Here is a 16,475-nt window from a genome sequence, read left to right as displayed (position 1 = left end):
TGGAAGTCTAGATACACCACATCCACTGGTTCTCCCCTATCCACGCTACTAGTTACATCCTCGAAAAATTCTATAAGATTCGTCAAACATGATTTACCTTTCGTAAATCCATGCTGACTTTGTCCAATGATTTCACCACTTTCCAAATGTGCTGCTATCCCATCTTTAATAACTGACTCTAGCAGTTTCCCCACTACCGATGTTAGACTAACTGGTCTGTAATTCCCCGTTTTCTCTCTCCCTCCCTTCTTAAAAAGTGGGGGGGGGGGGGGGGTTACATTTGCTACCGCCAATCCTCAGGAACTACTCCAGAATCTAAAGAGTTTTGAAAGATTATTACTAATGCATCCACTATTTCTGGAGCTACTTCCTTAAGTACTCTGGGATGCAGCCTATCTGGCCCTGGGAATTTATCGGCCTTTAATCCATTCAATTTACCCAACACCACTTCCCGACTAACCTGGATTTCACTCAATTCCTCCAACTCCTGTGACCCGCGGTCCCCTGCTATTTCCGGCAGATTATTTATGTCTTCCTTAGTGAAGACGGAACCAAAGTAGTTATTCAATTGGTCTGCCATGTCCTTGTTCCCCATGATCAACTCACCTGTTTCTGACTGCAAGGGACCTACATTTGTTTTTAACTAATCTCTTTCTTTTCACATATCTATAAAAACTTTTGCAGTCAGTTTTTATGTTCCCTGCCAGTTTTCTTTCATAATCTATTTTTCCTTTCCTAATCCTAAATATAGCCAATGAACTTGCCTCAACTACCTTCTGTGCAGAGAATTCCACAGATTCACCACTCTCTATGTACAAAATGATTTTCTCATCTCGGTCCTAAAAGATTTCCCTCTTATCCTTAAACTTTGACCCCTAGTTCTGGACTTCCCCAACATCGGGAATAATCTTTCTGCATCTAGCCTGTCCAACCCCTTAAGAATTTTGTAAGTTTCTATAAGATCCCCCCTCAATCTTCCAAATTCTAGCGTGTACAAGCCAAGTCTATCCAGTCTTTCTTCATATGAAAGTCCTGCCATCCCAGGAATCATTCTGGTGAACCTTCTCTGTGCTTCCTCTATGGCAAGAATGTCTTTCCTCAGATTAGAAGACCAAAACTGTACGCAATACACCAGGTGTGGTCTCACCAAGACCCTGTACAACTGCAGTAGAACCTCCCTGCTCTTATACTCAAATCCTTTTGCTATGAATTTGCTTTCTTCACTGCCTGCTGCACCTGCATTCCTACTTTCAATGACTGGTGTACCATGACACCGAGGTCTCGTTGCATCTCCCCTTTTCCTAATCGGCCACCATTCAGATAATAGTCTACTTTCCTGTTTTTGCCACCAAAGTGGATAACCTCACATTTATCCACATTATACTGCATCTGCCATGCATTTTCCCACTCACCCACTTTGCTTCCTGTCTGCCAGCCAGTTCTCTATCCACATCAATACTGCCCAGTCCATCATCGGCTCTGACCTTCCTTCCATCGAGGGGATTTATCGCAGTCGCTGCCTCAAAAAGGCTGGCAGTATCATCAAAGACCCACACCATCTTGGCCACACACTCATCTCCCTGCTACCTTCAAGTAGAAGGTACAGGAGCCTGAAGACTGCAACAACCAAGTTCAGGAATAGCTACTTCCCCACAGCCATCAAGCTATTAATCCTGGCTCGGACAAAACTCTGATTATTAATAACCCATTTTCTGTTATTTGCACTTGATCAGTTTATTTATTCATGTGTGTATATCTTTATACTATGGTATATGGACACACTTATCTGTTTTGTAGTAAATGCCTACCATGTTCTGTGTGCTGAAGCAAAGCAAGAATTTCATTGTCCTATCAGGGACACATGACAATAAACTCACTTGAACTTGAATTTTATTATGACTGTTTGTTATGATATTGTTTATTATGATACTGTTTATTATGACACTGTTTATCCCTGGGATGGCAGGACTGTCGTTTGAGGAAAGATTGAAAAGACTAGGCTTGTATTCACTGGTTTTAGAAGGATGAGGGGATATCTTATAGAAACATATAAAATTATAAAAGGACAGGACAAGCTAGATGCAGGAAAAATGTTCCCAATGTTGGGTGAGTCCAGAAACAGGGGCCACAGTCTTCGAATAAAGGGGAGGTCATTGAGGTCACTGAGGTGAGATAAAACTTTTTTACCCAGAGAGTTGTGAATTTGTGGAATTCCCTGCCACAGAGGGCAGTGGAGGCCAAGTCAATGGATGGATTTATGAGAGAGTTATATAGGGCTGGCCTCTTGAGAAACAAGTGGAGGTGTGGGCTGGTCCGACCACCAGCGACCTCTGGTGGCGTCCAAAGGAATGTTGAGGGTCACCAGTATAGCGGGTGCGTGGAAAGCCCGGAATGAAGGCGAGGAGCCAGGTGATTTCTGTAAAGGCTTCTATTAGTACATTCTCTGCTTCAGTGGGAGACTGAACACTGGCACCAAGAGCAAAGATCTTATAGCGGTTACGAAAATGGGTCCTATAATTACCCATGAATCTGCCCATGACCGTACTACGTGTTTTGCGTAGGGGTAGACCATCTAGCTCCGCAATAGGATCTTTGTCTTTGACCATGAGCCCCTGATTTTATACTCGTAGCTGTGCCCCGCCCCCGGACCAGTCCATTAAGTGCTGAGCGTGGTGAACCAGGGAGTAGCCCACTTCCCAGGAACCGCCACAACACTGTTTATTATGATACTGTTTATTATGATTGTTTATAATCATATTATAATGGTGTGTAAAATGGGGTGTAAAATGAGGGTAGAAGCAATAGGTAGCAAGGTGAAAAGTAAAAGTGGCAGGCCGGAAAATCCAGGGCAAAAATCAAAAAGGGCCACTTTTCAACAAAATTGTATAAGGGGTAAGAGTGTTGTAAAAACAAGCCTGAAGGCTTTGTGTCTCAATGCAAGGAGTTTCGTAATAAGGTGGATGAGTTGAATGTGCAGATAGCTATTAATGACTATGATATAGTTGGGATCACGGAGACATGGCTCCAGGGTGACCAAGGCTGGGAGCTGAACATCCAGGGATATTCAATATTCAGGAGGGATAGAGAGAAAGGAAAAGGAGGTGGGGTAGCGTTGCTGATTAGAGAGGAGATTAACGCAATGGAAAGGAAGGACATTAGTTTGCAGGATGTGGAATCGGTATGGGTAGAGCTGCGAAACACTAAGGGGCAGAAAACGCTGGTGGGTGTTGTGTACAGGCCACCTAACAGTAGTAGTGAAGTTGGAGATGGTATCAAACAGGAAATTACAAATGCGTGCGACAAAGGCAAAACCGTTATAATGGGTGACTTCAATCTACATATAGATTGGGTGAATCAAATTGGCAGGGGTGCTGAGGAAGAGGATTTTTTGGAATGTATGCGGGATAGTTATCTAAATCAACATGTAGAGGAACCAACGAGAGAGCAGGCTATTTTAGACTGGGTATTGAGTAATGAGGAAGGGTTAGTTAGCAGTCTTGTTGTACGTGCCCCCTTGGGCAAGAGTGACCATAATATGGTTGAGTTCTTCATTAGGATGGAGAGTGACATTGTTAATTCAGAAACAATGGTTCTGAACTTAAAGAAAGGCAACTTTGAGGGTATGAGACGTGAATTGGCCAAGATTGACTGGCAATTAATTCTAAAAGGGTTGACGGTGGATATGCAATGGAAGACATTTAAAGACTGCATGGATGAACTACAAAAATTGTTCATCCCAGTTTGGCAAAAGAATAAATCAGGGAAGGTAGTGCATCCGTGGATAACAAGGGAAATCAGGGATAGTATCAAAGCGAAGGATGATGCGTACAAATTAGCCAGAAAAAGCAGCATACCGGAGGACTGGGAGAAATTCAGAGACCAGCAGAGGAGGACAAAGGGCTTAATTAGGAAAGGAAAAATAGATTATGAAAGAAAACTGGCAGGGAACATAAAAACTGACTGCAAAAGTTTTTATAGATATGTGAAAAGAAAGAGATTAGTTAAAACAAATGTAGGTCCCTTGCAGTCAGAAACGGGTGAGTTGATCATGGGGAACAAGGATATGGCGGACCAATTGGATAACTACTTTGGTTCCGTCTTCACTAAGGAAGACATAAATAATCTGCCGGAAATAGCAGGGGACCGCGGGTCAAAGGAGTTGGAGGAATTGAGTGAAATCCAGGTTAGCCGGGAAGTGGTGTTGGGTAAATTAAATGGATTAAAGGCCGATAAATCCCCAGGGCCAGATAGGCTGCATCCCAGAGTACTTAAGGAAGTAGCTCCAGAAATAGTGGATGCATTAGTAATAATCTTTCAAAACTCTTTAGATTCTGGAGTAGTTCCTGAGGATTGGCGGGTAGCAAACGTAACCCCACTTTTTAAGAAGGGAGGGAGAGAGAAAACGGGGAATTACAGACCAGTTAGTCTAACATCGGTAGTGGGGAAACTGCTAGAGTCAGTTATTAAAGATGGGATAGCAGCACATTTGGAAAGTGGTGAAATCATTGGACAAAGTCAGCATGGATTTACAAAAGGTAAATCACGTCTGACGAATCTTATAGAATTTTTCGAGGATGTAACTAGTAGCGTGGATAGGGGAGAACCAGTGGATGTGGTGTATCTGGACTTCCAGAAGGCTTTCGACAAGGTCCCACATAAGAGATTAGTTTACAAACTTAAAGCACACGGCATTGGGGGTTCAGTATTGATGTGGATAGAGAACTGGCTGGCAAACAGGAAGCAAAGAGTAGGAGTAAACGGGTCCTTTTCACAATGGCAGGCAGTGACTAGTGGGGTACCGCAAGGCTCAGTGCTGGGACCCCAGCTATTTACAATATATATTAATGATCTGGATGAGGGAATTGAAGGCAATATCTCCAAGTTTGCGGATGACACTAAGCTGGGGGGCAGTGTTAGCTGTGAGGAGGATGCTAGGAGACTGCAAGGTGACTTGGATAGGCTGGGTGAGTGGGCAAATGTTTGGCAGATGCAGTATAATGTGGATAAATGTGAGGTTATCCATTTTGGTGGCAAAAACAGGAAAGCAGACTATTATCTAAATGGTGGCCGACTAGGAAAAGGGGAGATGCAGCGAGACCTGGGTGTCATGGTACACCAGTCATTGAAAGTGGGCATGCAGGTGCAGCAGGCAGTGAAGAAAGCGAATGGTATGTTAGCTTTCATAGCAAAAGGATTTGAGTATAGGAGCAGGGAGGTTCTACTGCCGTTGTACAGGGTCTTGGTGAGACCACACCTGGAGTATTGCGTACAGTTTTGGTCTCCAAATCTGAGGAAGGACATTATTGCCAAAGAGGGAGTGCAGAGAAGGTTCACCAGACTGATCCGTGGGATGTCAGGACTGTCTTATGAAGAAAGACTGGATAGACTTGGTTTATACTCTCTAGAATTTAGGAGATTGAGAGGGGATCTTATAGAAACTTACAAAATTCTTAAGTGGTTGGACAGGCTAGATGCAGGAAGATTGCTCCCGATGTTGGGGAAGTCCAGGACAAGGGGTCACAGCTTAAGGATAAGGGGGAAATCCTTTAAAACCGAGATGAGAAGAACTTTTTTCACACAGAGAGTGGTGAATCTCTGGAACTCCCTGCCACAGAGGGTAGTCGAGGCCAGTTCATTGGCTATATTTAAGAGGGAGTTAGATGTGGCCCTTGTGGCTAAGGGGATCAGAGGGTATGGAGAGAAGGCAGGTACGGGATACTGAGTTGGATGATCAGCCATGATCATATTGAATGGCGGTGCAGGCTCGAAGGGCCGAATGGCCTACTCCTGCACCTAATTTCTATGTTTCTATGATAGTTTATTATGACTGCGGCCGTCAAACGTTGCTTTGGTCACAAAATCGACAGAGGCAGCAGTAAACAAACAAAACGAGGCGAGAGGTCATGGCCGGGGGAGATAATAAACACAGAGACAAAGGAATGTAATCTGTAAATATTGTGTATTTTATTATTCCACATCTTAGGCGAAGATGTGACAGGTGGCACAGACAGCGGTTGGAGAGGGAGCGGAGGGAGAGAGGGAGCGGGGAGAGAGATAAAGAGAGAGCGGCGAGGGAGAGAGCGGGCCAGAAGTTTGACACCCCTGCTGTGAACAACATAACAAACTTGAGCGACAAAAAATCTTAGTATGTACATAAATACACATATATAGATCACACACACACACACATTGTCTGAGTGGGGCCCACGTCAATCTGAGAAACAGCACCTCATATTTCCATGGAATAGTTTGCACCCTGCGGTATGAAATGTGCATCCTCTAATTTGTAGAAGCGTCTGCCTACAGTTCCCTCCCCTTTAGTTTGATAACTAAACACATAAACTTCATAACCCTACCCTCCCCCCGAGCCTCGAACTGCGCAGGCGTTACCGCCTCCAATGCACGATGGGAAATGTAGTCCTCGTCTGCAGACGCTGGTTTTCCAGAATGCATGCTTTGTATTTTGCAAATAAATACGTCTAGTTTTGTTTGTTGCTGCGTCTCTCGATTTTGTGACCCAAGCAGCTTTTGACGGCCGCAGTAAAAATATTGAAGGGAGTTTAACGCATTTGGCGCTTGTGCACCGGATGGTGCGCAGGCGCGGAACTTGGGGCGCAGGCGCGGTGTGGCCCTGGTGTGCGGCCGGGCTGGCGGCGCAGGCGCGGTGGGGCGGGCGGGCGGAGGGTTGCTCCAGTTACCAAGGGCGACGGGTGAAGCGGTGGATCTGGCAATGGCGCCGCGGCAGGTAAGAGAGAGAGAGTGTGAGTAGCCGAGGCCCCGCATGCCCGCCGTCGCTCCAAGTCGGGCAGCTGTTAGTCTCCACCCTGAGGAGGCAGCGAGCGGCCCCGTCGTGCATTAAGCCAGCCCTGGCGGCCCAGGGGACAGGGCCGGAGAGAGAGTGGGTGGGAGTCGGCTGCTGCTGCTGCCGCCGCTGCCAGGGGACGATTCCGCATTGCACGGCTAGTGACAGCAAGTGGGTCACACTCGGCAAAGCTCGCTTTGGAGACACAAGGAACTGCAGATGCTGGAATCCTGCAGCCACTTATTGTCACTACCTTCATCCCATCTGTCTGCATCTGCAAATGAACCCCTTCTCACCTAGTGAGACCACACCTGGAGTATTGTGTGCAGTTTTGGTCCCCTGATTTGAGGAAGGACATTAGACATAGAAAATAGGTGCAGGAGTAGGCCATTCGGCACTTCGAGCCTGCACCGACATTCAATATGATCATTTGTCATTCAATATGATCATCAGTCTGAAGAAGGGTTTCGGCCCGAAACGTCGCCTATTTCCTTCGCTCCATTTCCTTCGCTGCTGCACCCGCTGAGTTTCTCCAGCATTTTTGTGTACCTTCAATATGATCATGGCTGATCATCCAACTCAGTATCCTGTACCTGCCTTCTCTCCATACCCCCTGATCCCTTTAGCCACAAGAGCCACATCTAACTCCCTCTAAAATATAGCCAATGAACTGGCCTCAACTACCTTCTGTGGCAGAGAATTCCAGAGATTCACCACTCTCTGTGTGAAAAATGTTTTTCTCATCTTGGTCCTAAAATAATTCCCCCTTATCCTTAAACTATGACCCCTTCTTCTGGACTTCCCCGACATCGGAACAATCTTCCTGCATCTAGCCTGTCCAACCTCTTAAGAATGTTGTATGTTTCTATAAGATCCCCCCTCAATCTTCTAAATTCTAGCGAGTACAAGCCAAGTCTATCCAGTCTTTCTTCATATGAAAGTCCTGACATCCCAGGAATCAGTCTGGTGAACCTTCTCTGTACTTCCTCTATGGCAAGAATGTCTATCCTCAGATTAGGTGCTATTGCTATAGACATTCTTGCTATTGAGGGAGTGCAGCGTAGGTTTACAAGGTTAATTCCCAGGATGGCGGGACTGTCATATGCTGAGAGAATGGAGCGGCTGGGCTTGTACACTCTGGAGTTTAGAAGGATGCGAGGGGATCTCATTGAAACATATAAGATTGTTAAGGGTTTGGACACGCTAGAGGCAGGAAACATGTTCCCGATGTTGGGGGAGTCCAGAACCAGGGGCCACAGTTTAAGAATAAGGAGTAAGCCATTTAGAACGGAGATGAGGAAACACTTTTTCTCACAGAGAGTGTTGAGTCTGTGGAATTCTCTGCCTGAGAGGGCGGTGGATGCAGGTTCTCTGGATGGTTTCAAGAGAGAGCTAGATAGGGCTCTTAAAAATAGCAGTCAGGGGATATGGGGAGAAGGCAGGAACGGGGTACTGATTGGGAATGATCAGCCATGATCACTTTGAATGGCGGTGCTGGCTCGAAGGGCCGAATGACCTTCTCCTGCACCTATTGTCTATTGGACCCACTGCTTGCAAGATATTGCCCCGCCCTCCCCTCTTTACGTGTAGCAAGGAACAGTAGATTCTGGTTTAAACCGAATATGGACACAACATGCTGGTGTAACTCTGTGGGACAGGCAACATCTTTGGAGAGAAGGAGTGGGTGACATTTCGGGTCGAGACCGTTCTTCTCCCTTTATACTGACTGCTCTCTGCTCATTTAGTCCAAGTGGTCTTGAACCAAAACATTGGATGTCAATTCCCCCCACAGATGCTGCCAGATCAGCTTAAGTTCCCCCAGCACTTTGTTTATCATGCCACATACTCTCTTCCTTATACATTTCATTCTGTTCTTTTGCCACTTGCCCAGGCTCTTGCAACATATCCGTATCAATTCTGCCGCACTCCACCTTTGCCACTTTATTAACTTGTTTCTTGGTCCCAATTAGCTAATTTTCCAATCCCTTTACACCTCCATCTCACACCAGGGACTTTTGGTTCTGCCTTCAACAGAGGCCCAACTAGTTCCTCTCTGCTACCACTAAACTTAATCTGACTGAACTTATTATTGCACTCTTCCCTGGCTGTGGAGGCCAAGTCAGTGGATATTTTTAAGGCAGAGATAGATAGATTCTTGATTAGTACGGGTGTCAACAGTTATGGGGAGAAGTCAGGAGAATGGGGTTAGGAGGGAGAGACAGATCAGCCATGATTGAATGGAGGAGTACACTTGATGGGCTGAATGGCCTAATTCTGCTCCTATCACTTATAAGATTATGATCTTCCAGCTGCCAAGTCAGAGAAATAGCTCTGGGGACTCAATTTAGGAGATTCGAGGACCAGATGACATAGGTTCAAGGTGAAGGGGAAATGATTTGATAGGAATCTGACAGGGAAACTTTTTCACACAAAGGGTGGTGGGTGTATGAAACAAACTGCCAGAGGTAGTTGAGGCAGGGACTATCCCAACGTTTAAGAAACGGTTAGAAACATGGATAGGACAGGTTTGGAGGGATATGGACCAAGTGCAGGCAGGTGGGACTAGTGCAGCTGGGACATGTTGGCCATTGTGGGAAAGTTGGGCCGAAGGGCCTGTTTCCACACTGTATCACTCTATTATCTTAGATGCAGCTGTATAACGGCAGCATTCGCAGTTGCATTGAAGCAGTCTCAGGGACACTGCATGAATATGTGTTGGTGTGGCATGGAACAAGATGTTAGACTTAGCCTCAGCAATCTCAACCCCAGGGTGCCTCATGACGGCAGCTTCCAGCTGATGAAGGATCCGCAGTGCTCGATCGACGATCAACCTTGCCTCACAACCTCTGACTGCAATATACACAGGCATCCTATTTCACGTTATTTCATTAGGCGTGCAGTTTAAAGAGTCATAAGTGTTCCTGTATTGTTTACGGTTATACGTAGCAGGAAAACATAGCATTGATCTATCCATTGCAACACAGTCCAAACCAAAGAGATTAAAAATAATACTCAGTGGGTCAGGCAGCATCTGTGGAGAACATGGATAGGTGACATCTCACAGAGTGCTGGAGTAACTCAGCGGGTCAGGCAGCATCTGTGGAGAACATGGATAGGTGACGTTTCACAGAGTGCTGGAGTAACTCAGCGGGCGGGCAGCATCTGTGGAGAACATGGATAGGTGACGTTTCACAGAGTGCTGGAGTAACTCAGTGGGTCAGGCAGCATCTGTGGAGAACATGGATAGGTGACGTTTTGGATGGGACCTTTCTTCACCTATCCATGTTTTCCAGACATGCTGCCTGGCCCGCTGAGTTACTCCAGCACTCTGTGAAATGTCACCTATCCATGTTCTCCAGAAATGCTGCCTGACCCGCTAAGTATTATTTTTAATCTCTTTAGTTTAGACTGATTGGTCTGCCCATCCAAAAGCATCTTAATTGTCATTGTTGATTGCCATTGCATTAGTTCCTGATCTGAATTCCTTTTATGTTTCCAGTGAAGATGGTTGAATGACGTTCCTGGAGGACAGTGGTGTGACGAGGTGCAGGATGGGTGTGTTCAGCCACCGAAGAAGGTGACATCTCCACACATCGTGCGTGTACATCTGCTGTTGCAGATTGTTGAGCAGAGGAGAAGGCAATGCCTGCCGTAAGCCACGTGCCAGAGGATTCCTCAGCATCCTCCGATGGCGAGGAGCAGGAGTAAGTGAAGTTAACGTTGCACATCTTTAAATCCTCTCACTTTGCGATTCTTTACCTGCTAAATATGTTCTGCTCCAACATCTGTGAATTAAGCCTTTTGCTGCCCCTGTTTTTTGCAGGTACCATCAGTCTCAACTGTTTAATGTTGAGAATGGAAATGGGCCCTTCAGCATACCTTTGAGCACCCGTTCACATTAGTTCTGTGTTATCCCACTTACCCATCCACTCTCAAAACACTAGGGACAATTTACAGAGGCCAATGAACCTATAACCCCACACGTATTTGAGACGTGGGAGGAAACCGGAGCATCCGGAGCAAACCCACATGGTCATGGGCTCATGGGGAAACTGCACCCAGGCAGCAGCTGAGGTCAGGATGGAACCCGGGTCTCTGGCGCTGTGCTCTACCAGCTGCCCATCTATGTCACTTCTTGGTTCCTGCAGGTTTGGGATAAAAACATCCTCATATATCTTAGCTTTTGATCTCGAACATCCTGGGCAGCCATGGTGGCACAGCGGTAGAGTTGCTGCCTTACAGCAAATTGCAGAGCCAGAGACCTGGGTTCAATCCCGACTACGGGTGCTGTCTGTATGGAGTTTGTACGTTCTCCCCGTGATCTGCGTGAGTTTCCTCCGAGGTTTTCTCTTTCGGTTTCCTCCCACACTCCAAAGATGTACAGGTTTGTAGGTTAATTGGCTTGATAAAAATGTAAAATTGTCCCAAGTTGACGATATGCACAGTACTGCCCTGCCGACTACAAAATTCAGAAGGTTCAGAAGGACCTGAACACGTAGAACAAATGAGCAACTGTGATTTCACAGTCAATGTATCTTCGATGAGGCTTTTGTACGGATGAAGGGATAGGGACAACCTGTGAAGCATTGGATTGACAGTCCAATCTGCAGCTGCAATACAGCATGCATTTTGTGTCTTGCTCACCAGTGCATAATTTTAAGAACATGATCTCAATAATGCAGATTTGGAGAGATTGACTTGTGTCAGAAGAGAGTAGTGATGTGTAAGGTTTCTCTGCAATGTCCGTTTGGGTAAAGATATGAAATAGATCACAGGAAGAATGTTGACATGGCCTCAATGGTTCTCGAAGTTTACGTAACTACAGAGGAAGTTAATAAGCAGAACCTCAACCTTCAGGCATATGGATCTGAGGCATGTGGGCAAAGTCCATCCAAAATTGGCAGTGTGATGGAGTCAGAGGGTGGTTTGTACCAAGAGGTGTACAGCAGGAATCGATGCTCACCCCTTTATTTGTAATATGTGTGTCTATATATGACTTTGGTACAGTCTTTTGATTAGTAGGCTTGCTGGTGACACGGAAGTCTAGAAATTTGGGCGGAGCGGTAGCAGATAGAATTTAACCCAGACAAGTGTGAGATAAAGCACTTCGTCAAATCTAGTAGGACTAAGACTTTTGCCTCTATCACAGTGAGGAGGTGCTTGGTGAACTCACTATGGTGGATGTTAATTTGTGTTTATTGTATGTTTTGTTAATTATTATTATTGTGTATGACTGCAGGCAGGGAGAGGGAGGGGGGTGAGGAGAGGGAGATGGGTGAGGAGAGGGAGATGGAGAGGGGGAGGAGAGAGGGGTGGGGTACAGGAGGAGAGAGGGATGGGGGAGAGAGGAGGGGGGAGGTGAGGGGGAGATGGGGTAGGGGAGGAAGGGAAAGAGTGTGGAGGGAGGGGGAGAGGGGTGGGGGGAGAGGGGAAAGAGTGGGGAGGGAGAGTGGGAGGGGGAGAGAAGTGGAAGAGTGGGTAGGGAGGGAGGGGTAGAGGGGTAGGGGGACTGGTGGAAGAGGGACAGAGGGGTAGGGGAAGGGGTGGGGGATGAGAGGGGAGGGAGGGGGAGAGAGAGGGGTGGGGGAGGGGGAGAGGGGTGGGGTAAGTGGGAGAGAAGTGGAAGAGTGGGGAGGGAGGGGTCGGGGGAGTGGTGGAAGAGGGACAGAGGGATAGGGGGAAGGGGGCGGAGGGAGAGAGGGAAGGGGGTGGGGTAGAGAGGGAAGGATTGGGGGAGGATGGGATGGGGGTGGGAGGATGAGGAGGAGAATGGGAGGGGTGAGGAGAGGGAAATGGAGAGGGGGAGGAGAGAGGGGTAGGGGAGGAGAGGGGAGGGGGAGAGAGGTGTGGGGGAGGGCGGAGATGGGGTACCACCTCCAGTTTAAATTCCATTTGGAATATTTTGGAGGACCAAGAACCAAGGACATGTGTAAGGTAAATGGCTGGGATATTAAGAGTGCTGATGTACAGAGGAATCTTGGGATGCAAGTTCATAGCTGACTGAAGTTGGTGATTCAAGTGACAAGCGTAGTGAAAAAGGGCATTTGTTCTTGCCTTCGTTAATGGAGGCAAGACAATAGACAATAGGTGCAGGAGTAGGCCATTCGGCCCTTCGAGCCAGCACCGCCATTCAATATGATCATGGCTGATCATCCCCAATCAGTACCCCGTTCCTGCCTTCTCCCCATATCCCCTGACTCCGCTAATTTTAAGAGCCCTATCTAACTCTCTCTTGAAAGTATCCAGAGAACCAGCCTCCACCGCCCTCGGAGGCAGAGAATTCCACAGACTCACAACTCTCTGTGTGGAAAAAGTGTTTCCTCATCTCTGTTCTAAATGGCTTTCACCTTATTCTTAAACTGTGGCCCCTGGTTCTGGACTCCAAGAGTTGGGACGTCATGTTGCAACTGTACTAAACATTGGTTAGATTGCATTTGGGGAATTGTGCACAGGTCTGGTCACATAGAGAGACAGAGACACATACAGACGGAGGACGTGAAGCCTGAATTCCTGCTTCCATTCTCTTGACATTTTGGTTTCTACTAATTACTTTTATCACTAGTTAATTGATCTGTGTTAATCATGTCTCCTTTTCAGTACGTTATCAGCATTTTATTTAGAGTAAAGACACCAAACTTCACTTGAACTGTAATTGTCGAGTCCTAGACCATGTAATCATGCCATGGGTGTAATGGCCTCTGGCGTTGATCCTGAGGATGCTGCAGAGATGTTTTGTTTTGGAGAGAACGGTTATGCGATACTCTGGTGAACTGACCTTGGTTTTGCAGGGAGCACCCGTGCCTACGGTGGGCAGGCAGCAATAGAATGATCCCCACCTTGGTTTTCTACGCAGAGAGCATCGTGACAAAAGACAGCAGCTTACGCCTAATCGGAGGTACGTATCACTGTCGTGAGATCCCTCCTTCTGCCCAGAATTCAAACAGTGCAGAATAGTGAGTAAAGCTGTTTTCACAGATCTCCAGGAAAGAACTGCAGGTGCTGGTTTAAATCGAAGATAGACACAAAATTCTGGAGTAACTCAATGGAACAGGCAGCATCTCTGGAGAGAAGGAATGGGTGATGTTTCAGATCGAGACGTCATCCATTCCTTCTGAAGAAGGGTCTCGACCCGAAACGTCACCCATTCCTTCTCTCCAGAGATGCTGCCTGTCCCGCTGAGTTACTCCAGCATTTTGTGTCTGTCTTCACATATCTCTACCTGTCTCTAGAATATAAATGCTTCCCAGTAAGACCCAGAGTAGAGATTTGGTCTTTTGCTATTTTTCACTGGCAATGTGAGTGTAGACTCCACTTGGTTCATTCAAACCAAATGAACAACACTTCAGGTTATGAATCCTGTTACTTCATGAGGACATAGAACGGTACAGCACAGGAACGGGCCCTTTGGCCCAAAGTACCTGTGCTGGACACAATGCCAAGCTAAACTATTCTAGCATCTGTCAATTCCTTGCATGTCCATGTGCCTATCTAACATCCCCTTCAATGTTATGATGGTATCTGCCTCCACCACTATCTTCCACAGTGTGCTCCAAGCACTCACCACCCTCTGTGTAAAGAAACTTACCCGCACATTTCCTTTAAACTTTTCCTCTCTAATCTTAAAGCTATCCCTCAAGTCTGTGACGTGTTTCTATTGATTATCAACTTAAATGGTACAGACATGTTGTAAATCATTCCAATTTGACATTTCAGTACAAGAAGTGGAATCTGGAGACCAGAACTGTACATGATACTCCCAAGAAAAGACATGTCAGTGACATTAGTTGACATTTTGGGTCAAGACCCTTCTTCAGATTGATCTGTCTGAAGAAGGGTCTCGCCCCAGAACGTCACATATCCATGTTCTCCAGAGATGCTGCCTGACCAGCTGAGTTACTCCAGCACTTGGTGTCATTTTATTTTAGAAAACAGCATCTGGAGATCTTTGTTTCTACACGATACTCTCAAGTGTGGCCTCACAATGTCCCGTACAAATGTAACATGGCCTCTTATGTCTCAGTGCCAGGGCTGGCGAGGGCAAAGGTGCCTATTGCCCTCTTCACCACCCTGTCCACCCTCTTCAGGAAACTATCTACGTGTAGCACCAGCCCTCCCAGTTCTATAACACTCCCCAGGGCCCAGGCTTTCATTCTAGGCCCTGCCCTGGTTTATCACTTTGCACGAGTGTAAATCCCATCTGCTGTTCCTCTGTCCACTCTCCCAGTTGATCAAGGTCCTGTTATAACCTTGAGCAACCTCCTTCAGTGTCCAGTGTAGATGATACTGATTGATAGTTGTATAGATATAATTCAACGGGGTACTAACATGTGCTTTTTCCAATGCAGAGCGCTATCACTTGGCGTACAAGATCGTGCGCACTGAGAGCAGACTGGTGCGCACCATCTTGACCGTGCATGGTTTCCATGAGGTAAGGTCTGATTGGGAACGGCAATGTGTGTTGACAGTTTGTCTCGGCTCTCCTTGGGGTCATTTATCAGTTGCCCAAGATAGAATTAGCCATGATTGAATGGCAGACTAGACTCGATGGGCCGAATGGCCTACTGCTGCTCCTCTGACATTCCAACAATGGCTAAAGAAGGACATTGAGAGGCTGGTACCTGTGGCTGGAGCATTTCACAGTAGTGGAATCAGTCGCTAAGTAAGAGAGTCCTAACTTGCAACTGAGTCGGAGCAGCCTTCTCACCAAAGGGTTGTATGCATTTGCAAGTCTTGCCCCCAGCTACCTATTTAATTGGTAAATATGCCAAGCGTGAGATTCTTGGAATGGAAAGGAGTTGGAATGTGGGATGCATGAGAGATGTCCTTGATCAGGTGCGATGTTGAATGATGGAGCAGGTCCAAGCAGCTTTATGATATTTCATATGCTCTTGTATATTTGCCTCGGCTCTACCTAGCTCCAATAGCTGACAGCACAGAGTGCAGGAGGTTGCATGTATACATCCGTGCACTGCTTCTGACTGCAGTTATTCCTTTTTCACAAGCAGGAGCTGCTTGTAATACGGGCAAAGGTAGACAACAATGCTGGAGAAGCTCAGCGGCTGAGGCAGCATCTATGGAGCGAAGGAATAGGTGATGTTTTGGGTCGAGACCCTTCAAAGATGCTGCCTCACCTGCTTAGTTTCTCCAGCATTTTTGTCTACCTTCGATTTTTCCAGCATCTGCAGTTCCTTCTTAAACATTTTGTCTAATACAGGCATGTTCTTTTTACTTTTACGTACAGGTTCATCCCAACAGCAATGATTTCAACTTGATGTGGACTGGCTCCCATCTGAAGCCTTATTTATTACGCACTCTGCTGGAGTTTCAGAAGGTCAACCACTTCCCCAGGTACATGTTGAAACAACTACATTTCCTGTCATCAACCCTTACTTTTCACTGTACCTCGGTACACGTGACAATAGATTAACTGAACTTATTTCATTCAATGCTGATGCCTTCTCTACTTTTTGAGTCTTGCTAATCCACATTTTCTATGTTTCTATGTTTTCCTTGCAGTGTATTTTTTCTGGTCCTGATGCAGTCTTTAAAGGGAGCTGAGTAGTATGAGAGTTCTGGCACAGGCCCACTTCTGTCCAGTTATTCCTCATAATCTGTCACGCTGAAAAAACACTGTTTATCTTGTATGTAAATGATTTTGGCTTGCATTTCACTG

At 46.4% G+C, this 16,475-nt stretch overlaps 1 protein-coding gene across 4 annotated transcripts in view; it reads left to right on the top strand.

Annotated features, from left to right (window-relative positions):
- Positions 1-6,648: 6,648 nt before the first annotated feature.
- ttll5 (tubulin tyrosine ligase like 5) overlaps positions 6,649-16,475 on the top strand; it is a 163,618-nt gene continuing 153,791 nt past the window's right edge. For 3 of the 4 annotated variants that reach the window (XM_033027477.1, XM_033027476.1, XM_033027473.1), the window contains exons 1-5: positions 6,649-6,745; positions 10,302-10,506; positions 13,591-13,697; positions 15,148-15,230; positions 16,044-16,150. In XM_033027477.1, coding sequence (XP_032883368.1) covers positions 10,445-10,506; positions 13,591-13,697; positions 15,148-15,230; positions 16,044-16,150 — 359 coding nt within the window. In that variant the 5' untranslated portion in view covers positions 6,649-6,745; positions 10,302-10,444. The remainder of the gene's footprint in view (positions 6,746-10,301; positions 10,507-13,590; positions 13,698-15,147; positions 15,231-16,043; positions 16,151-16,475) is intronic. The other variant, XM_033027474.1, reaches the window with a different exon arrangement.

Source organism: Amblyraja radiata, chromosome 9 (genome assembly GCF_010909765.2).
Source record: "Amblyraja radiata isolate CabotCenter1 chromosome 9, sAmbRad1.1.pri, whole genome shotgun sequence".
NCBI lineage: Eukaryota > Metazoa > Chordata > Chondrichthyes > Rajiformes > Rajidae > Amblyraja > Amblyraja radiata.
Note: the sequence above shows the minus strand (reverse complement) of the source record. Positions and strands in the feature narration are given on the sequence as shown.